Below are 23,127 nucleotides of genomic sequence, written 5' to 3'. Positions count from 1 at the left end.
CTTAAAATAAAATCGCCCTCTGATTTTAACGATATAATTTCGCATTGCCAGTTGAGTTTTGTTAAGTTTACTAATGAAATATATAAACCGACTGTGTTACTAAGTAGGGTAATGCACAAAACAACAACAAGATGCCTTCTTAACAGTACAACTATTACAATAGCCTACTAAGTAAATATGTAAGATACCATACTTGGGATACTTTGTGGGGGCGTCATAATAGGCTCAGTAAATGCTTTACATTCGCTCGGAGAAGATCGAGCGGGTTTGTGACTTTTTTTGAGTTTTTGTACCTCCTAAAAATATCAAAATGCTCGAATCTTCTGTTTAAGCTTATACACCGTGAAATTTTAGTGGTTGTTTTCCCGCAACGAAATGATTCTGCTATCGATATACAGTCGATGTGTAATCTTTTTTTTAAATAATGTTAAGAAATGCCAGATTTATAAATGTGTCGAACGAAACTCGAAAGTGACCTAACACCAGTAGTAGCACTGCAGTAGTACCTACCTAATTCTTTTGAGTGAATGGAACAAAATAACCTAAAAAGTAGTTCCATTTATTTTACCTTCACACATTTTACGTGCAGTTAGTTTGCAGATCCTTAAAAGTAAACATAACAAGTTAAGATCAAGCTTTTAATGATCAAAAACTTAAACAAACACTTAAACTTCCCGATACCGCAATAATTGTTCGAACTGCATTCCGCCACGTTCAATACACAATCACCTCTGCCCTGTGCATGTGCTGGCGTTTGAAACTGCCCGTGGTTAAGCAGCCGCTGTGTTGCGGCGACAATTGTTCGTCCGTGTGGAACTTGGGGGTTTAAAATCCCCCGAAGACGCAGCGACTGTAAATGGTCCGGTTCCGCGTAAAGTCTCCGGGCGGCGTGGGAGTCGTAGTTAGCCCTAGCGTACAGCTGCACCATCGCGACGTACTCTAAATTAGAATATTCGTAATGTCGATCCATTTTACCAGAAATAGCAGTGATGACATTGACAGGATCTGTTATCACATTAGTTTAATAAGCGAAGAGGATGTAATTATTCGATTTACCAAAGTTCACACAACGTAATGGCAATCATCAAACTAATAAAAAGGTTTTATTTCAACTGTTAATCGTGAAGGAACAGTCTAAGTAAATTTTATTTTCAGTTGTCAAACAGTAAAGCACTCTAGCCTGTTACACAGTTTAAAAAAGTAACATGTGCTTGTTTATTTGTTTATCTGTTTACAATATCGGGAACTGTCGTCGACTTGCAGTTTTAGTGTGTTACTATTGTTTTTCGCTTGTTCGAGTTTAGATTATTTTTTTGTAATTTTTTTTTTTGGAAAACAGTTTATTTATAAGTTTGTCTATCATAATTCGAAAGTACTACCGATAGCAAATCGCCCTGCCGCGGGAAAACAACCACTAAAATTTCACGGTGTATTGGAATCTGCATTTAATAAGGCTTTTATCTCTTTGCTCAATTTGACCAGTAGACTTTTTAGTCTTAAATCGCCTGCAAAATAATAAATAAAAAACCCCCACAAACAAACATAAATGAAACAGCAAGTATTTTTGTTTTCTTAGCGACGTAATTATAAACGATAAAATATAAAAATAATGCAATTTACGCTAAAAATACATTTAACGCAAAAATGCAACTTAAAATAAGATTAAAAACTAAATATCATTAAAATATTCATATCAGTAACATACAAGTTCACAAACGGATTCACAAAATAACAGTTTTAGGATACGTCTTAACGATTTTAAGTATTACCTCCAACTACTTTATAATTTTAATGTATTACTTACATTTAGCGTCTCCAGGACAAGTCAATATATACGTGATTTAAATATTTATCTAATACAATATAATATATTGTAAATGCCAAACTAAGTTATAGCACTTGTTACATAGTTTTTCCCATACATACATTATTTTTGTTGACCATTTCCATGTTTAAAATGCAATAGTATATCGTCTGTCTTTAAAGTAGCCGGCCCATATTATTTGTATGACCGGACTTAAGGGGTAATTACATTTAACTCTTCACAGGAAACGTTGTCAAGTTTTTTCAGAACAAAAACCAATAAATTATAATAAAAAAAGGCTACCAACAAACCTTTCTTTTCCTTAACTCGTGTAAAAAAATGTTAAGATTTTTTTTCGAGAAATCGAAAACGTGAAAATTAGGAAGTCTCCTGTGGGAAGTTAGATGTAATAACCCCTTTAGATACAGATGACCCAGTACCTACAATAGATAATAGAAATATTTCAGTTGCTCGGCCAGGGTAGTGGAAGTCAACATGAGAATATACCGACTTCATTGTTTTATTTGATAGCTTAATAATAAATAATGGGCATGGGTACCAATACCGCTAACGGTAGACGAACTTTTAATCTCATATTAAAATTTGATATTGTTTGACATAACTTACAATGTATCTCATCTACACTTAGCAGTGCGAGCGAGATGTACATAAAGTGGTAACAAATTAATATCAAATCAGTGTGGTTATTAACAATCGTTTGCCTCTCTTCGCCGCATGCTCTACAACTGACATAAGGGTACGTTTACATTGTGTCAACTGATGCATTCGAATGTCAGACGTAGCAGTCAACGCAGTGTAAAGCACCTTAACAATTATTAATATTAATTCTGAGAGCCTTCTCTAATATCATGTTGCAAGATTGTTGTTTTTCATTGTTTCTCCAAAGTCGGTGTACTCTTGAATCAATAGCTTTAATGTTATATCAGTATCTTCCACTTTATTATAATAATACAGTTAAAGCAATAGTTCCCAATCTGCCAACGTAAGTACCTCAGTAATTATAGTTATATACTTTATATAATCTATTAAACAGTTACAGCCGGCAGCCGTCGCCATTATTTCGATAGTTTCAGTATTATTTTCATGTTATGTATGTTAAGTTGGTCCTACTCCTTAACTGATCAGTTCGGGAGACCAAAGTGCACTCGAAAGCTATAAAAATTGGTCGTTTTGTATGAAAGTGTTTACAGAGGTGATCCTTTTTTATTGCTTTGGAGTGTAGGCGGCGATCTGCGGCTTCAGTGAATAGTGACATTAAAATGTAGTTCCATAAATCAAAGTGCACTTACAACTTTTATATAAATACCTGATAAGTATTATATACTAAGGAATAGATTCACGTACTCCCCGGCCGAGCAACCATCGTTGATTACCCGTCTTTTACAATATATAAATGTATTTACAATTTACACACTTATGACATACAATATACTCACAGTTATTGCTAGAAGTAACTTTTTATCTACAGATAAAATAAAGCTTGGTGTGATTGGGTTAAAAATTAAGGTCAGCGCCTTCGGAATGTCACATGCTGGTTTTTTCGTGTTCAAAAATAAACTGCCAGTAGTTTTAAAAAATCTGTTAAACCTCTTTCGGAACGGACAATTACGGATATTAAGAAAATCGCATCTCCGAAAGTAGCGAGCCTGGTTTTTAACAGAATAACACCTCTTGTTATACTCGGGTGAACATTTTATACACAGAAATATTTTTTTATGAGATAACAATTATATGTCAAAGTTAATTAAGTGGCAATTCTAATTTTAACTGCACTATATTTTGCTGACACACTTAGGATTAGATTTTTCTTTTTTTCGTAATTTAATGTATGCACGATCTGCGTTTTTATTAGCATCGATTTTTTTAAGCATCGCGAGCGGTTCGGAGTTTCGGCAAAGATTTTTCTTTAATTAATATTATTCTGATTTAACCGAAAAACCGAAGCGCTGACGACCGAATAAGCCTAAACTAATATTGTGTTATATTGTAAAAGTTATAGTTTGCCATCGTTGATCAAAGAAGAAAATATGTGTTAAACGTTTAGTTAGTGAGTTTTGTTATACTTTTAAAGTTCTGGTTCGGATGTGGGGTGTACAGAAATGTTTCATAGTCGTGTATGATCGAGTAAGTAGGTAGGTGTGGTGGCTCCGGCCGCGTACGAGTTAGGCTTCTCTAAATTGTTGTAAGTTGAAACATCTATTCAGTCGGTGAAGACACTTAAAGTACTATTGTTGTAGATTGTAATGGAATCGATTTTAAAGAGGTGGGCGAAGCGGCTGGTGACATCTTTGGGCTAGTTTTGAGACTAGGTTAGTGAAGATATTTCAGGCGTGAGATGCGAGTCATGTCAGACCAATGTTTTCGAGATTCATAACTGCTTTGTGCATGCATCTACACCGCAGTTGACTTTTGTGGCCCAACACTGTGCAATGGTAACATTAGATAACTTTTGTGCCTACAGATAGTTATCTAATGTTAATGTTTCCAAGTGTAATGGCTGCTCTACACGATGGGCCAGCGCCGGTCACTCCAAGGGACGCAGCCATGCGGTAGAATGAGATAGCAATATCACTTGCTCCCTCTAACGCTTAAATGCGTCCCTTGGAGTGGCCGGCGCTGGCCCATCGTGTAGAGGAGCCATTACACTTGGAAACATTGTTCTATTAACATAAGTAACTGCGGTAAGATGGCTATAGAGCGCACATCGATTTAAGTGCGATCACTGGGCACGAATAATGTCGTACATTGACCTGTTTTTGGTAACGGATGTCTCGGTTAGGACCTCGGCTCATACAAGTAAGATTACCAGAAGCTATGTGCGGAATTCCATTCGTCAGATACTCCTCAGCGAAGGCATATCGTGATGAAACCTTATACATATGCGAAAAAATTTAAAAGAGTGTCTATGTAGTATACTTAGCCAAAATCTTCTTAAGAGAGAAGGCCTAGGGAAGGAAGGTCAGAAGTGTGACGTAGTAAATGATTATGATGAACTACCATATAGGTATCTGTGTATTTCACCTACTACTAAAGCTTTCAAATACAAGTTGTACACATGAGTCTCTACAATATTATTGCGAGTAAGCATAATATAAGGTCAATGAACGAAATTCTCCACGCTCAGTGGCCGCAGTTTAAGGCTTAAGGAGGTTAGAGTGACAACCCTATAGGTGTTCAGGGGTGTCACTAGCCGCTGCGCATGAGTGTCTTTACTTGTTTTGATGTTGTTGATATATGTGAATAAGGAATCGTCTCGGGCAGTTGGCACATATCAGTTGTCGGAAAACTTAGTACTATAAGTATCTTTGAATCTGACTCGCAAAACGAAACTGTCATTTCAGACTTGTTTTTAAAAGTGATTTTAGATTTCCTTTACTGAAATCTGCGTTTGAATTCTCAGAATAACAGTTGAGTGTAATAAAGGTATAAAATAAACTCGCAGTGATTCCATTGATGAATTGTATTTTTATTTTAACCCCTTAGACACCCCTTCAATTATAGTATTTTAAGCGTTTTAAGTTCCCATTGAATTTACCTCGGCTCTACCAGAAAACTGTGCCCAAGTTTTGCCTGTCTCGTTACGGTGAGAACTATGTCATGTAATTTTGGACTTAGGGCCATATTGGAGCCGCGTATGTGCATGTCACACAAGCAGTGTGCCGTCTCTCATAACTATCTGTATATTACAATCGGAATTATTTTATCCGGCTCGAAGGACCAAAACATGTTGAGGATTATGTTCGTGAGTAAATATTACTTACATAAATTTCTTTGGTTAAATTTAAAATAAATTATACGTAGGTATGCTATTGTGAATCACTAGCAACGAAAAGAGATATATCAACGAAAAGAGGTATGTCAAATCCAAGTTTGCTACCAGCGAATGATATTTAATAAGTACCTTCAAAGTTAGCTTCAAAGTAGCTTTTAACACTAACTTTCACACAACAACTATGTTGTCCATGTTTTGTCCTCTTCTAATTTAGACGAATATAGGTTGTGAATTTGTTATAGGTAAATGAAACTCTGACAAATCCTAATTTTTTTTTTTAGATTTGTCAGACTTACACGCTTTTAACACTGACAGATCAAAATCAAAAAAATCAAAATCAAAATATACTTTATTCATGTAGGCCTAGCAACAAGCTCTTATGAATCGTAATTAATCTTAATCTAATTATCAGAGCAATTTATTGATGTTAATATTATTCCATAATAAAATTGGATTATTATACATGTCAAATTTAACACTAAGAATTGCACAAAAGGATCGTCAAACATTAAAAAAAAAATTGTATAAAAAAATACTAGTCTAGAATTTCTAGAATAAAATCTAAATGTCAAAAAAAAGCATAAGTAACAAACAAGTAGATAGTATTACATCGGAATATCCATTTCCTCATCAATAATCAAATATACCTAATAAATAAATAATCATTTCGAATAACAATTAATCCCACGTTTTATTATCATTCATGTAGTCCTGTGTGGTATAATAAGCTTTGGAAATAAGTTTACGCTTTACATAATTCTTAAATTTATTAATAGATAATTCAGTAATATGGTTTGGAAGTTTATTATAAAATCTTACACAATTACCCATGAATGATTTTTTGATTTTATGGAGCCGAGTGAAGGGCACTGCGAACTTATGTTTATTTCTAGTATTAATATTATGGATTTCACAATTTTTCCTAAAATTTACAATATTTTTATGTACATACAGAATATTCTCATAAATGTATTGACAGTGCACTGTCATTATGTCAATTTCCTTAAATTTATCTCTAAGTGAGTCTCTATGGATCATATCTATAACAAATAAAGAATAGGTATTAATTTAACATACAAACCTTAATAACAATTATCAATGTCCTGTGGCCCCACACTAGCCTACGCCTGACACGTGTCACGTGGTAGCCGAATTCATAATTCGTAAGCTAAAGGATCTAGATCAAACTATAACCCATGATTAAAATTACAATACTTACTCTAATAAGATTGATAATGGTTTTAGTATCGTAAATGAGATATTATCTAGGTACTGCCAGGCGTGGCTCACTCCGCGATTTCGTCGCTTTGTTACAGGTAGCTAAATGTACATCCGTTCCACTCCAATTTTGGGGAAAGCCGCGCGTGGCGCTGTCGCCACCTAGCGGCCATATCTGTGCTGATCGTAACAGATGCGTTTTGTTAGAGAGTGAGTCTTCTGTACTATTATTTATTCTGTGGTACTGCAGCCGCCGAAGATGAAAAGAATCCTGGAAAGAGTAGGTATGGGAGCCAATGGTATGGGTATAAGTAATAATAGTCACCCCTGAACGAAGATCCACCACTTGGGAGTTTTAGGGCGGTTTCAGATTAGCGTTTTATACGAGGGTATACCTATATATAATTATTTTATTTATTGTCACTTAGTAACCGTATCGCTTATCGTATCGTTCCCTCATAGTAGTTTAACCTTTTGGACGCCAATGACCAATATATCCGCACCGCAGGTCCAACGCCAAAGACGGAATAATCGGTCACAGTCCAAAGAACAACTTAGACCTACCGTGCATATGCATAAAGTTCAATTTCAGTTTTGATACTTCGATCACGTGGTGTCCGAGTGACAGCTTTTGTGTTTGACATGGCGTCGAAGGGTTAAAGCAGGTAAGCAAAGTCTTCGAATTATTATTAAGAAAAATCGTGAGATTATTACTAGTACGACGTGTACGACAACAAAATACTTTCCCTGCTTTTGTTTCTGAAAGAATCATGCTGCTAAAAGTAATATAGAGTCTGTGCGGAAAGAGAAGAGTCGTGGGATTTGAGGGCGCGCCAGTGCTATTTTATGGTTTTTGCTATGCTGACAACACTGGTCACGTGATTATAGTACGACACTAAAGGTCATGATACTTGAATCCCTTTTGTTCCGGTTTTTTACCACGGCTTACTAAACGGAGCCTGGTGGTGGTGTCGGCTCGTCAACTCAATCCTCTGACTTAGCGCAGGCACTAGTTTTCTTTTTAAAACACTTGTTTTTATATCTCAGATACTAAAAAGTGACTGCGATTGACAAAACTGCTAAAACTAGTTAAGAATCTACCCAATACAACTGTAATTTTAGTACCAAACAAGATACGAGTCTCATTTATGTACTGCCTAATCTGTGCAGTCCAACAGTTATTAAAACCGGGTAGATCGGGTAGAAATTGGGCAATAGAACTGTAATTTTATCTGGGATATATTTCACCCATTGTAAACTTGACTTGTAATGTGTATGTGTACATTATTAATAATAAATATGAATATGAATAAAAATAGTGCATAAGTAGGTAGGCCTTATTGGGATATGTCCGGTTCTCTCAACTCACGATATTTTACTTCGCCGAAAAGTCACTGCTAAATATGAAATATAATTTCGTAACTAAAAGAACCTACAAATAAAGAAATATTTTATTAAAAAAAGTTTTATTCAGAACCTAGGAAACGAACTTACAAATAAAGAAATATTTTATTAGAAAAAGTTTTATTCTTTGTAATCTGATCTTTGTAATGAAGTCTGAATTAAAATATTCAATGTCACTTATGTTTGAGCTAGCTTCAATACAACCAGGGACACTCATAGAACTATCTTCATCTGAACTGGATGTGCTTGAATCCGGCACGTAGATTACGAATTCTTGCATATCACCTACTTAGCGGTCTTTTATTCGAGATACCGTAGGTACTTTTACATAATCCTGAAAAAGAAATTACATATAAATATGCATAAAATGGCAAGTATCAAGCCTATTTGTCAGTTATTTTAAAGATCATGAATGACCTGCATATTTATGAAAATTAATATATTTTGAATGAATATACTTACCGATTATGTACCGGAGACAAGTTACTTAGGGGGCTTATTAAATAGGTAATTATTTAATATTAAATACAACATCAATACCCGCGAATAGCGGAAACACGTACCTCGATTTTTTGTAAGTCGATAGTCGGCTTTTAGCCGTTTTCTTCCCGCTGACAAAACCGAACAATGTTAAATATAATTTTCCTTGTGGTTTTATGTACGGTTTTATCGTGTTTTGAAAATATTTTATACATAAAACTTGCGGTTTTTGTTAATAAAAATATACATTGACAGAAGTTTGTTTACTTTTTACAAGACAGGTGTCAAAGGTTTGATTGCCATATAAAATTTAAAATGTTAGTTCCCGTTTCTGCCACGACTCTTCTCTTTCCGCACAGACTCTACAACAGAAATTCAAATATAAGTAAGTAGGTAAATCAAATTATTCACATAAATAAGAACCAAAACTTATATTCGTAATTTTAAATAGCTACTTATTGAACTTTATTATTATTTCGCCAATGACCAAGCCTGAAATAATACTTGGTCAAGCAGATCTTTTCAGTAGAAAAAGGACGCAAATTTGAAAAATGTAGGCGCGACCGGATATCGTCTCATAGAAAATTCGAATTTCGCGCCTTTTTCTACTTACATGATTTGCTTGACCATCTATAAATATTAAATTGATATTTCGCAGTAAATAAAAGAACACTAACAAGCTTTTATTTCGTTTTTAACCTGTTGACCCTGTTATTATTGACAGTTTTCGTTTTCACAAGTTTTGCTTTTGGCGCCTTAAAATGCGCGGTAAAATGGAATAAAGAGAAACTATTCAAGTCAACATTTATGTCACTGATGGTACAAAGTCTCGTAATAATTAGTAACTGTTTTCCAAGGAATTAATTCTGTTTTAAGAGAATATTTTAATTTGGAATAACATGAAAAAAAAATACGACCGTTTGCATATGTTTGTTTACAATACCCTATTTACAATTATTATGAGTGTTTAGGCCGCGTAACATATGACTTAAACAGCTTCGGTGCATCTTGACAGATGTCACATTTGAAATTGACAGTAACAGCGTCTGACACATTCCATAATTCAATAAAATTCAATAATACTCGCACGTGGATTTTTGTTGAAATGTTTTATTAAAATACCACTAAAACTGATAAAATGGACGCTTACGATATATTCAAGAAACTAACCAAAGGTCTAACCTTCAAACAACGCGTTTTAGGCGTAAAAAACAATGTAAGTTGCACTTATAACCTCTCGTTCGTGTTCAATTTTGTTTGATAAAATTATATTTACACTTGTTTGTTTTTAGCAAAGTGCAAAGCCTTCACCGGTTAAGAAAGAGGAAGCATTGGAGATTAAGGAGGAGTTGCCCAGTGAGGATGAAGATGATACACAGAACTTAAGCGCCGGCAGCGAAGCGAGTGATGTAGATTCTGGCGATGAGAAGGAACTACAACTGTTGGAAGGAGTTAAAGTGGGAGAAAAAAGGAAAAAGAAGAAGAAGGAGAAAACGGAGGATTTGCTTAAGAAACTAGAAATCGAAGAGGTTAGTATTAACAAGTTATTTTTAAGAAAATCTGTGACAAATTTGGGCTATATCCGCGAAAATTTTAGTTCGCAAATTGCAGGCATCTTTCTCTGTCTAATTACGTCTGTACAATTAATGTGTTTAAGATGATATCAGGGAAATAGCAGGTTCAACATGGACTCGAACAGCAAGGGATAGAATGGAATGGCGACCTTTAGAGGAGGCCTTTGTCGGAAGATAAGTTGAGGAGTAACTACTGTTTACTCGAGGAGAGGTAATTGGTTATCGCAAACTCTGAGACTGTTTAAGGAATCAGTGTACGATATTCCTGTTCTTGGGATGCCATCCGACACTATGTCACCCAAATTTTGTCCACTCAAACTTTACTCAGTGGAAATCCCCAAACGGGAGGACTGGTCAAACAGTCAAATCAAGTGGAAAGAAGGAAGCCTGAGGTGGTACACTGATGGCTCCAAATCCGGATCTGAAGTAGGCTGCGGAGTATACGGTGAAGCGCCTAGGAAAAGTATCAGCTTAAACCTAGGACGTTTTTGCTCTATATTCCAGGCAGAGGTATACGCCATTCTGGAATGTGCGTCAATCAATCTGCAAAGCAACTACGGCAACCATACTATCTATATCCATTCGGATAGCCAGGCGGCACTCTTAGCCCTAACCTCCGATGTCACCACATCAGGCTGGTTGAGAACTGCAGGCAACTATTGAACAACCTTGGAGCCAGGAACAAGGTTGTTCTACGTTGGGTCCCGGGGCATGCGGGGTGTCGTAGGAAACGAGAAGGCCGACGAACTCGCGCGAGCAGGGGCTAAGGGGAAGAACTACAGTCCTGAGCCCTTTTGTGGTATCCCCAAAAGCCTAACGCGGCTCACCCTAAAGACCTACTGTCACTACAAAACCATTCAACTCTGGAGAGAAACAACAGGTTTGAACCATTCCAAAGCGCTTATCAAGGCCTTCAGCAAAAAGGCGTCCTCGAACGCCTTAGCGCTGTCTAGGAACCAACTGCGCAACTTGGTAAGGGTGCTTACCGGGCACTGCGGCCTAAATAAGCACATGCACACCATGGGGAAACGTGACATAGGGCGGTGCAGACTCTGCATGGAGGCAGAGGAGACGCCCTTACACATCCTCACAGAGTGCCCTTGCCTAATGCGTACTCGTGACCTAATCTTGGGCGGACACATATTACGCCCGGAGGAGGTAAAGTCTCTCGAAACCAAAAAGATCCTGCAGCTATTTGAAGTTGCAGGGTTGGATCGAGAGTTGTAGTAGGTGGCGATCACAATAGATCAGGAATGGTCGCAGTGATACATAGGCTTTGGAGCCTTATATAGCCCCTAATAAAGAAGAAGAAGAAGAAGAACTACTGTTTGCCGAATTTAAAAAATAAATAAATTATCTCTCTCTCTCTCTCTTTAGCCTTTTTCTACCCTTCGGGTGTAGGCCTCCTTCATTTTACGTCATTGGTCACGGTCTTTTGCAACCTGAAGCCACTTCTTCCCCGCAGTCCTTTTGATGTCGTCGTCCCAACGCATCTTGGGTCTACTTTGGGGACGCTCTTCCCCCCATGGTCGCCACTCGAGTAGTCGTTTAATCCACGATTTTTTTTTTTTTTTTTATAAAATTAATATAAAAATAATTAATAATAATAGATAAACATGAATAAAATAGTATAACAGTTTATATAGTATATTAGTTAGTAAATTCTGTTAGTAATAATAAGAGGCATACTTACAAAACTTTTGTTATTTAAACTAAGATCAACAATAAAGGCTTTTTATTTTATTTTATTTATTTATTTTAATTGTGTATTGGTCAAAGGCACCAGAGGTTCAGTAGCGATGCAATCTTAGTAATTACAGCTCTCTATAAATTCCAGCATAACCGCTTCCGCAACGAACATGGCATTAAAGTGGTTGGTCGTCACGTCCCAGCCGCTCTGCAAGACTTCTCCCAGCTTGTGACCAAGTACGATGTGAAACAGGCACTTGTGGACACAGTGATGAAGTGTGGGTACGATGAGCCTACTCCGGTGCAGAGGCAGGCCGTGCCCTGTATGATGGAGGTTAGTTTTTGCCTATACAAAATTTGGCTATCATGTAGCATTAGATTCTAATGCCTAAAAACACTACTGAATTAAAACTAGTGTCAATATAACATTATTAACTTCTAATTTTGAACACTATTTATTTATCATATAGCATTACAATTACTGGATTCAATTTAAATATATTATTATTCTAGAGATTGACACACACTACACTATCAGGATTTTACATAAAAGTAATTAGAACGCATATTTCACAGTAAAATACCTTATTTAATGTCTGTCTTCATGTATGCTTTCCATTCTGCCCGATTTTTGCCTTAAAGGAAGTTGTTTAATATACAGGACCGTCAAATCCTAGCCTGTGCCCCAACCGGCTCCGGCAAAACATGTGCTTTCCTCCTGCCCATCCTGCACACACTTGGAGCCCCACAAGGAGACCCCCGGGCCCTAGTGCTCTGTCCCACCAGGGAGCTGGCACACCAGATATACAGGTGGGTTTGCACTATTTAGAAGTACAGGAAACATGGAAAAATTGACTGCCTTGGTTGAGACTCGAGCTCATGACTCCAGGATACCAGCCACTCCACCTTGACAGCCAAAATTAAGTTGCATATAAATCCCCAATCCACATTGGGCTAGCGTGGGGACTATAGCCCAAGCTCTCTTGCACATAAGAGGAGGCCTGTTCCCAGCAGTAGGACGTATATAGGCGGAATTATTATATATATTTGTGAGAGTGAGATAGATTCAATTTTGTTCCAACAGGGAGGCGCTCCGGCTGAGCGAAGGCACGGAGTTAAGATGCAGCGTTGTGCGGAACATGAAGGAGAGCAAAGTGAAAGAGCGGGAGGCCACTATAAGGAGGAGCGGTGAGAATATAGCAATTACCACATTTTTAATTGTATTTTGAGTGCCCTAAGAAGACTTGCAATTTGACTCAAATGCAGTTTTCATACATACACACTTTCATTTATTTATTTCTATAACAATATGATATTGTGTTAGCAAAATCTTACAAACTAACATACACATAAAAATTATAAAATAACAGCGGAACATGTCATTAAATAAAATTCCAAAAAAACACATAAACCTACAAAAAAAAAGTAAGTACAGATAAAGTAATAAAAAGGTCATCATTAAAAGTAAAAGCACGGACCTATGTATTTTTTTTATTATATTTCAGATATAGTTATCAGCACGCCAAACAGATTATGCTACCTACTTAACAGGGATAACGTGAATATTTCCCTTGACAAGTGAGTACCAATGGGGTTGGCAACTGTCAAAGGTTTGCATAGATGGCGCCATCATAGCTTGCCCCTTTTTCTATGAGATTTGGCTTAAAGAGCTGGCATCCAAAGCATTAAAAAAACATAAAATTTGACACAATTCTAGGGATTGACGCGGCAAGCTATGATGTCGCCATCTGCTTAAGAGTGCTATTACATTTCGGGGTTGAGCGAGTTTAGGTATTTTACGCGCTGCGGCAGGCCGTGCGAGCTCAGTATTCCGATCCCTTCTACCACACTCGCACTACAATGATGGATTAAACATTCTTGATCCTTCGCGAAGCATATTGAAATCAACCATAACAACACTAACTGTACTTAACTTATAAAGTCCTAAAACTGTTATTTGGTAAGTACGAAAATACTAAATGCAGTGCAAATGTACATAGGGGCTGTTCATAAATTACGTCGTCTATTTTTGACCCCCCCATCCCTCAAATCATCCAAAAATCATGCTTCGGATGACTCTGTTTCCTCCTACGTCATGCTACTATCATCCGATGTCCATGACCCCCTCCCCCCCTCCTCCCATTTGAAACGACGTAATTTATGAATAGCCCCATACTCGTACTTATGAACGTATATTACTCGAAAGAAATTATAGGTACTCGCTTATTTACAAGAAACAAGTTACAAGAAACTGAAGATACACAGGGTCTGATGATGGAGCTGGAAGGTGGCCACGGGTACCAGTCTATCATGTAACTAAACCACTTCGTGTTTGGGCTCGTTTGATTCGTCTAAACAAGATCTTTGACACTGAAGATACACAGGGTCTGATGATGGAGCTGGAAGGTGGTCACGGGTACCAGTCTCTCATGTAACTAAACAATTTCGTGTTTGGGCTCGTTTGATTCGTCTCAACAAGATCTTTGACACAAGACAGTACTCAGGGTCTGATGATGGAGCTGGAAGGTGGTCACCATTACCAATCAACCATACAACTAAACAACATCGTGTTTAGGCTCGTTTTATTCATCTCAACAAGATCTTTGACACTATATAGGTGATACTCAGAGTCTGATGATGGAGCTGGAAGTTGGTTACCGGTACCAATCAACCATGCAACTAAACCACTTCATGTTTAGGCTCGTTTGACTAGTCTCAACAAGATCTTTGACACTAGGTGTTACTCAGAGTCTGATGATGGAGCCGGAAGGTGGTCACCGGTACCAATCAACCATGCAACTAAACCACTTCATGTTTAGGCTCGTTTGATTAGTCTCAACAAGATCTTTGACACTAGGTGATACTCAGAGTCTGATGATGGAGCTGGAAGGTGGTCACCGGTACCAATCAACCATGCAACTAAACCACTTCGTGTTTAGGCTCGTTTGATTCGTCTCAACAAGATCTTTGACACTAGGTGATAAACCAAACACGAAGCCCAAACACGGAGCCCAAACACGAAGTGGTTCAGTTATGTGATAGACAGGTACCCGTCGCGTCGCCACCTTCGAGCTCCATCATCAGATCCTGAGTACTTTCTTGTGTCAAAGATCTTGTTGAGATGAATAAAACGTGCCTAAACACGAAGTAGTTCAGTTACATGATAGACTGGTACCCATGGCCACCTTTCAGTTCCATAATCAAACCTTGTGTATCTTCAGTGTCAAAGATCTTGTTGAGACTAATCAAACTAGCCCAAACACGAAGTGGTTTAGTTGTATGGTTGTTTGGTACCGGTGACCACCTTCCGGCTCCATCATCAGACCCTGAGTACTATCTTGTGTCAAAGATCTTGTTGAGACGAATAAAACGAGCCTAAACACGAAGTGGTTTCATTGCACGGTTGATTGGTACCGGTGACCACCTTCCGGCTCCATCATCAGACCCTGAGTACTATCTTGTGTCAAAGATCTTGTTGAGACGAATAAAACGAGCCTAAACACGAAGTGGTTTAGTTGCATGGTTGATTGGTACCGGTGACCACCTTCCGGCTCCATCATCAGACCCTGAGTACTATCTTGTGTCAAAGATCTTGTTGAGACGAATCAAACGAGCCCAAACACGAAGTGGTTTTGTTGCATGGTTGATTGGTACCGGTGACCACCTTCCGGCTCCATCATCAGACCCTGAGTATTATCTTGTGTCAAAGATCTTGTTGAGACGAATCAAACGAGCCCAAACACGAAATGGTTTAGTTGCATGGTTGATTAGTACCGGTGACCAAATTCCGGCTCCATCATCAGACCCTGAGTACTATCTTGTGTCAAAGATCTTGTTAAGACGAATAAAACGAGCCTAAACACGAAGTGGTTTAGTTGCATGGTTGATTGGTACCGGTGACCACCTTCCGGCTCCATCATCAGACCCTGAGTACTATCTTGTGTCAAAGATCTTGTTGAGACGAATAAAACGAGCCTAAACACGAAGTGGTTTAGTTGCATGGTTGATTGGTACCGGTGACCACCTTCCAGCTCCATCATCAGACCCTGAGTACTATCTTGTGTCAAAGATCTTGTTGAGACGAATCAAACGAGCCCAAACACGAATTGGTTTAGTTGCATGGTTGATTAGTACCGGTGACCACATTCCGGCTCCATCATCAGACCCTGAGTACTATCTTGTGTCAAAGATCTTGTTGAGACGAATAAAACGAGCCTAAACACGAAGTGGTTTAGTTGCATGGTTGATTGGTACTGGTGACCACCTTCCGGCTCCATCATCAGACCCTGAGTACTATCTTAAGTCAAAGATCTTGTTGAGCCGAATAAAACGAGCCTAAACACGAAGTGGTTTAGTTGCATGGTTGATTGGTACCGGTGACCACCTTCCAGCTCCATCATCAGACCCTGAGTACTATCTTGTGTCAAAGATCTTGTTGAGACGAATCAAACGAGCCCAAACACGAATTGGTTTAGTTGCATGGTTGATTAGTACCGGTGACCACATTCCGGCTCCATCATCAGACCCTGAGTACTATCTTGTGTCAAAGATCTTGTTGAGACGAATCAAACGAGCCCAAACACGAAGTGGTTTTGTTGCATGGTTGATTGGTACCGGTGACCACCTTCCGGCTCCATCATCAGACCCTGAGTACCATCTTGTGTCAAAGATCTTGTTGAGACAAATCAAACGAGCCCAAACACGAAATGGTTTAGTTGCATGGTTGATTAGTACCGGTGACCAAATTCCGGCTCCATCATCAGACCCTGAGTACTATCTTGTGTCAAAGATCTTGTTAAGACGAATAAAACGAGCCTAAATACGAAGTGGTTTAGTTGCATGGTTGATTGGTACCGGTGACCACCTTCCGGCTCCATCATCAGACCCTGAGTACTATCTTGTGTCAAAGATCTTGTTGAGACGAATAAAACGAGCCTAAACACGAAGTGGTTTAGTTGCATGGTTGATTGGTACCGGTGACCACCTTCCAGCTCCATCATCAGACCCTGAGTACTATCTTGTGTCAAAGATCTTGTTGAGACGAATCAAACGAGCCCAAACACGAATTGGTTTAGTTGCATGGTTGATTAGTACCGGTGACCACATTCCGGCTCCATCATCAGACCCTGAGTACTATCTTGTGTCAAAGATCTTGTTGAGACGAATAAAACGAGCCTAAACACGAAGTGGTTTAGTTGCATGGTTGATTGGTACTGGTGACCACCTTCCGGCTCCATCATCAGACCCTGAGTACTATCTTAAGTCAAAGATCTTGTTGAGCCGAATCAAACGAGCCCAAACACGAAGTGGTTTAGTTGCATGGTTGATTGGCACCGGTGACCACCTTTCGGCTCCATCATCAGACCCTGAGTACTATCTTGTGTCAAAGATCTTGTTGTGACGAATCAAACGTGCCCAAACACGAAGTGGTTTAGTTGCATGGTTGATTGGTACCGGTGACCACCTTCCGGCTCCATCATCAGACCCTGAGTACTATCTTGAGTCAAATAAATACATATAGAATGTCAGGTCGTTTCAAATATTTTTAATCCTGTCCGGTAGTTTATTAAACTGTACCATTATAAATTATAATACTATAAAAACAGTGCTAGGATCAAAGTCTCTCATTGCGGTTTACACGCACACAGTATAGCGTTTTACACGGCGCCCGCCGCACACAATGATAAAAAACCTCGTCGTCGCCGTTGAAAATGTGCGGAGCCGACCGACACACGTCCTGCCTGTACAAGCTCTGCCGCGGCACTGAGCTGGTGAGCGCGCGTCATCGGTAATATAGAGTAGTTTTCAAAAAATTGCCAAAAAATTATAGTAGAATTTCATAAACACTAATGTATACCAACAGTATAAGCAAACGTTGCAGATTGCTTGAGTATGAAAATGACTTCGATATTAAGTAGATTTTCGTAGAAATTGACACTTGTTTCGGAGAGAAAATTGAGTTCGTTTTACTTTGATTTTCTCTTTCTCAAAGGTATGTAGGAAAAATATCGTTTGATATGCTTAAAGTACAGGGTATTAGTAATACAAAATAGCCAGGTTTAGCAGAGAAAACTTCTCAAAATTTCCAAATAAAAGCTTGCCGTACAGTGCTTCACGCGGTTTTTCGGAAACGACCATCAGAAAAAAATTCATTACTTATTTAATAAGTCCTTTTTCTAATATTTACAACGATATTTAAAAAGATAAGAAGACGCTTTTACTGGAACAAGTACTCATTGTTTCTAATAAGGAGCACAAAGTCCTGAATTTCGTCGACTAGTATCATCAATTTTGCATTATTTCGACTTTTCTTGTAAGAGCGCTCTTAATACTTTGACCGGCCAACCCCATTTTGACATTAGAAATCCACTGAAATTCATTGCAAATATCTGTATACTCAAAACCATTTTCCTCACGTTGTCCCGGCATTTTGCCACGACTCATGGGAGCCTGGGTTCCGCTTAGCTACTTATCCCAAGAATTGGTGTAGGCTCTAGTTTTTACGAAAGCGACTGCCATCTCACCTTCCAACCCAGGGGGTAAACTAGGCCTTATTGGGGATTAGTCCGGTTTCCTCACGATATTTTCCTTCACCGAAAAGCGACTGGTAAATATCAAATCGTCGTATTATATCGATCACAAGATATATAATTATGTCATTTTATAACTGTTTGTTCTCTGTTTATCATACTATGCCATACGATTAAATAAATAAATAAATTATCATATAACGAATCCCAACCGATTTGGCTATAAAAATTACAAATAACTTTCAATACCTACAAACTTTTTGTTTAACACACCAGTAAAAAAGAGTCAGAGAGAGGGAGAGTAAGAGAGAGTGGACTGATCAAATCAGTGACAAATCCGGCAAGAAAATTTACGAGGCCATTCACACTGCCGAAGACCGAAACACGTGGAAAGCAATCGTTCGAAAAGTAATTTATAGAGGTCACGACCCTCAGCTATGAGGAATATGATTCAAGGAGGAGGAGGGGAAAAAAGAGTGCGCTATGTTAAGCGAACACCGCAGCCTATGGACACTTGCAACTCTAGTGTACACGCATAACAAGTCTCTTTTTTATTCAGAGTCCGTTGGTTAATAATCGACGAAGCCGACAAGCTATTCGAAGGCTCAGCCGACGAGCAGTCCGACTTTAGACAGCAAATGGAGCAGATTCTAGCGGCCTGCGGCGGCAAACAGCGCCGTATAGCGATGTTCAGCGCTACGCATACACCCGCTGTGGCGAAATGGTGCCGCCATCACATGAGGGGGCTTATCAATGTGACTGTTGGGCAGAGGTATGTTGTTTTCTCTCTATTTTTACGATAGTTAGTTTTTAGATGATATTAATGGCAAACAGCGCCGTATAGCGATGTTCAGCGCTACACATACACCCGCTGTGGCGAAATGGTGCCGCCATCACATGAGGAGGCTTATCAATGTTACTGTGGGACAGAGGTATGTTGCTGACTCTTTCGTTCTCTACAGAAATCAGTCATATACCCTTAGAGACTATTAGAGTAGGTAGTGGCGGCAAACAGCGACGTATAGCGATGTTCAGCGCCACACATACACCCGCTGTGGCGAAATGGTGCCGCCATCACATGAGGGGGCTTATCAATGTTACTGTGGGACAGAGGTATGTTGCTGACTCTTTCGTTCTCTACAGAAATCAGTCATATACCCTTAGAGACTATTCGACTAGGTTGTGGCGGCAAACAGCGCCGTATAGCGATGTTCAGCGCTACGCATACACCCGCTGTGGCGAAATGGTGCCGCCATCACATGAGGGGGCTTATCAATGTTACTGTGGGACAGAGGTATGTTGCTTGCTCTCTCTCTCACTCTCTATGAGTAGGTAAGCTTTAGGTTAGAGCAGAAACTAGCGGCTTGCGGCGACAAACAGCGCCGTATAGCGATGTTCAGCGCTACGCATACACCCGCTGTGGCGAAATGGTGCCGCCATCACATGAGGGGCCTTATCAATGTTACTGTGGGACAGAGGTATGTTGCTGACTCTTTCGTTCTCTACAGAAATCAGTCATATACCCTTAGAGACTATTAGACTAGATTGTGGCGGCAAACAGCGCCGTATAGCGATGTTCAGCGCCACACATACACCCGCTGTGGCGAAATGGTGCCGCCACCATATGAGGGGGCTTATTAATGTTACAGTGGGACAGAGGTATGTTGCTGGCTCTTTCTTTCTCTGCAGTAATTAGCCATATATACCCTTAGAGACTATTAGAGTAGGTTGTGGCGGCAAACAGCGCCGTATAGCGATGTTCAGCGCCACACATACACCCGCTGTGGCGAAATGGTGCCGCCAATCTATGAGGGGGCTTATCAATGTTACTGTGGGACAGAGGTATGTTGCTTGCTCTCTCTCACTCTCTATGAGTAGGTAAGTTTTACTTTAGAGCAGATACTAGTGGCCTGAGACGGCAAACAGCGCCGTATAGCCATGTCCAGCGCCACGCATACACCCGCTGTGGCGAAATGGTGCCGCCATCACATGAGGGGGCTTATTAATGTTACTGTTGGACAGAGGTATGTTGTTTTTTCTCTCTTTTTACAATGATTATAGTAGGTTTTAGACTATTTTAGTGGCAAACAGCGCCGTATAGCGATGTTCAGCGCTACGCATACACCCGCTGTGGCGAAATGGTGCCGCCATCACATGAGGGGGCTTATCAATGTTACTGTGGGACAGAGGTATGTTGCTGAATCTTTCTTTCTCTACAGAAATCAGTCATTTACCCTTAGAGACTATTAGAGTAGGTAGTGGCGGCAAACAGCGACGTATAGCGATGTTCAGCGCTACGCATACACCTGCTGTGGCGAAATGGTGCCGCCATCATATAAGGGGGCTTATTGATGTTACAGTGGGACAGAGGTATGTTGCTTACTCTCTCTATCTTTCTTTCTATATATATGGTAAGTTTTACGTTAGAGCAGATACTAGTGGCCTGCGGCGGCAAACAACGCCGTATAGCGATGTTCAGCGCCACGCATACACCCGCTGTGGCGCAATGGTGCCGTCATCACATGAGGGGGCTTATTAATGTTACTGTGGGACAGAGGTATGTTATTATATTTCTTGATTTAAGTTTTATGTTGGTTAGAGATGATTTTAGTGGATTATGGGGCTAGCGCAGTATAGTATTCGGGCTTAATGTCACTTGTATTCTGTAAGAATACTTCCAACAATATTTATTATGATAATATGATGGTAATTTTTTTTTACAGAAATGCAGCCACTAACCTTGTGGACCAAGAACTATTGTACTGCGGCAACGAGAACGGGAAACTGGTGGCATTTAGACAACTAGTTCAGCAAGGACTGAAACCTCCTGTCCTAGGTATTGTAGCTCTTTTTAGGGTTCCGTACCCAAAGGGTAAAACGGGACCCTATTACTAAGACTCCGCTGTCCGTCCGTCCGTCTGTCACCAGGCTGTATCTCACGAACCGTGATAGCTAGACAGTTGAAATTTCCACAGATGATGTATTTCTGTTGCCGCTATAACAACAAATACTAAAAAGTAAGGAACCCTCGGTGGGCGAGTCCGACTCGCACTTGTCCGGTTTTATTATTTTTACAAAATAATCGGAAAATATTGACGTGTTCTTAACTTGAGAGACTCTGTATAAAAATATTTATAAAGAATATTAAAATATTCACTTCTCAGTTTCGAAAATTCCCTATATTTTATGGCGGAGTGTAAATTCGACTGATAATTCGACACTAATTATCATATTCTTAGTTGGAGTGCGGACGATAGTAGACAGTGTAGATGTCGTGGCACTCGTGGCCAGAACTTATAGTCCGTTTTTTTTAGCATTAGAAAGAACTTCGCAGATGTTCGCTTGTGGTTCTAAAACTGGCACTTTTAGCGGTAACAATTTGAAGTAAATTATATGTATTGACCATGCTACATTAGATAATTCAATCATTATTAACAATTAACGAGCCTGATAAAAACTGCACGCTTGCTTCTGCGGAGTTCATCTAATACTAAAAAAAACGAATTATAGGGCCACCCCACTTTAGCGTCTTTTGAGCGTCGCCGTCTAGTCAGCGCTATGGAAACTCGGAAGACGCTAGTGTGGCGTGGCTCTTATAGTGATCGTTACATGTTGTCGCAATAATTTCATGAAATTATCAATTGTATGTTGTTTCAGTGTTCGTACAGAGCAAAGATCGAGCGAAGCAGCTTTTCAAGGAGCTCATATACGACGGAATCAACGTAGACGTCATACATGCTGACAGAACTCAGACGCAGGTATTTATTACATTTCCTCGGCTATTCTGTTTATACAGTGTGGCCAAAAAATAAGTGCATTCCCGTTGTCGTCAAAAGTTGCTCAGGATAATCCCGAAACCTCCCTGGCAACGGTAATGCACTTATTTTTTAGCCATCCTGTATATGTCGTGGCCAGATCTTATAGTTCGTTTTTTTAGCATTAGAAAGAACTTGGAAGAAGGTAAGCGATCTTGACATGTGTTTTAATTGAAAAACGCTTTTTAAAAATCAGTAACTATTACTTATGAAAGCAGAATAATATAAGTGATCGTATTAGATTCATAAATGTTACATATTTGCCGTAACTTATTTTTAAAATGAGTTTTTCAATTAAAAGACACATCAAGATTGTTTACCTCATTTCTAATGCTAAAAAACGAACTATACATTTTCTCGGCTATTCTGTTTATACAGTGTGGCCAAAAAATAAGTGCATTCCCGTTGTCGCCAAAAGTTGCTCAGGATAATCCCAAAACCTCCCTGGCAACGGCAGTGCACTTATTTTTTAGCCACCCTGTCTGTATGTGTCGTATCGTGTATGTCGTGTTAGTGTCAGAGGGCCTACCGCGCACCACGTTCGACGTGTTGCCTCCCTGTCACACTTACGTATGAATTTACAAGTGCCATAGAGAGGCAACACGTCGAACGTGGTTCGCGGTAGGGCCTCTGAGGCCAAGATCCACTTCGGGTCGCTGCGCCACGTCAGTAAGTGTAAGTGTATATGTCGTGGCCAGATCTTAGAATTGACCATTTCATGATGTAGCAATCATGAAATTATCGGTTGCCCACATTATGAAAAAGTCAAAACCTAACCTAATCATGTCCAGGCGTGTCTCACTTCGCGATTTCGTCGCTT

General features: G+C 39.4%; 1 protein-coding gene across 1 annotated transcript in view; it reads left to right on the top strand.

The window, feature by feature from the left end:
• The first annotated feature begins 9,775 nt into the window (after positions 1-9,775).
• The window catches only part of LOC134669974 (DEAD box protein 52 homolog), a 36,900-nt gene continuing 23,548 nt past the window's right edge, over positions 9,776-23,127 (top strand). The window contains exons 1-9 of the mRNA XM_063527620.1: positions 9,776-9,915; positions 9,992-10,228; positions 12,111-12,296; positions 12,624-12,772; positions 13,047-13,150; positions 13,468-13,540; positions 19,052-19,264; positions 21,216-21,328; positions 22,150-22,250. Coding sequence (XP_063383690.1) covers positions 9,838-9,915; positions 9,992-10,228; positions 12,111-12,296; positions 12,624-12,772; positions 13,047-13,150; positions 13,468-13,540; positions 19,052-19,264; positions 21,216-21,328; positions 22,150-22,250 — 1,254 coding nt within the window. The 5' untranslated portion in view covers positions 9,776-9,837. The remainder of the gene's footprint in view (positions 9,916-9,991; positions 10,229-12,110; positions 12,297-12,623; positions 12,773-13,046; positions 13,151-13,467; positions 13,541-19,051; positions 19,265-21,215; positions 21,329-22,149; positions 22,251-23,127) is intronic.

Source organism: Cydia fagiglandana, chromosome 13, assembly GCF_963556715.1.
Source record: "Cydia fagiglandana chromosome 13, ilCydFagi1.1, whole genome shotgun sequence".
Taxonomy (NCBI): Eukaryota; Metazoa; Arthropoda; class Insecta; order Lepidoptera; family Tortricidae; genus Cydia; species Cydia fagiglandana.
This window is presented reverse-complemented; position numbering and strand designations above follow the sequence as displayed.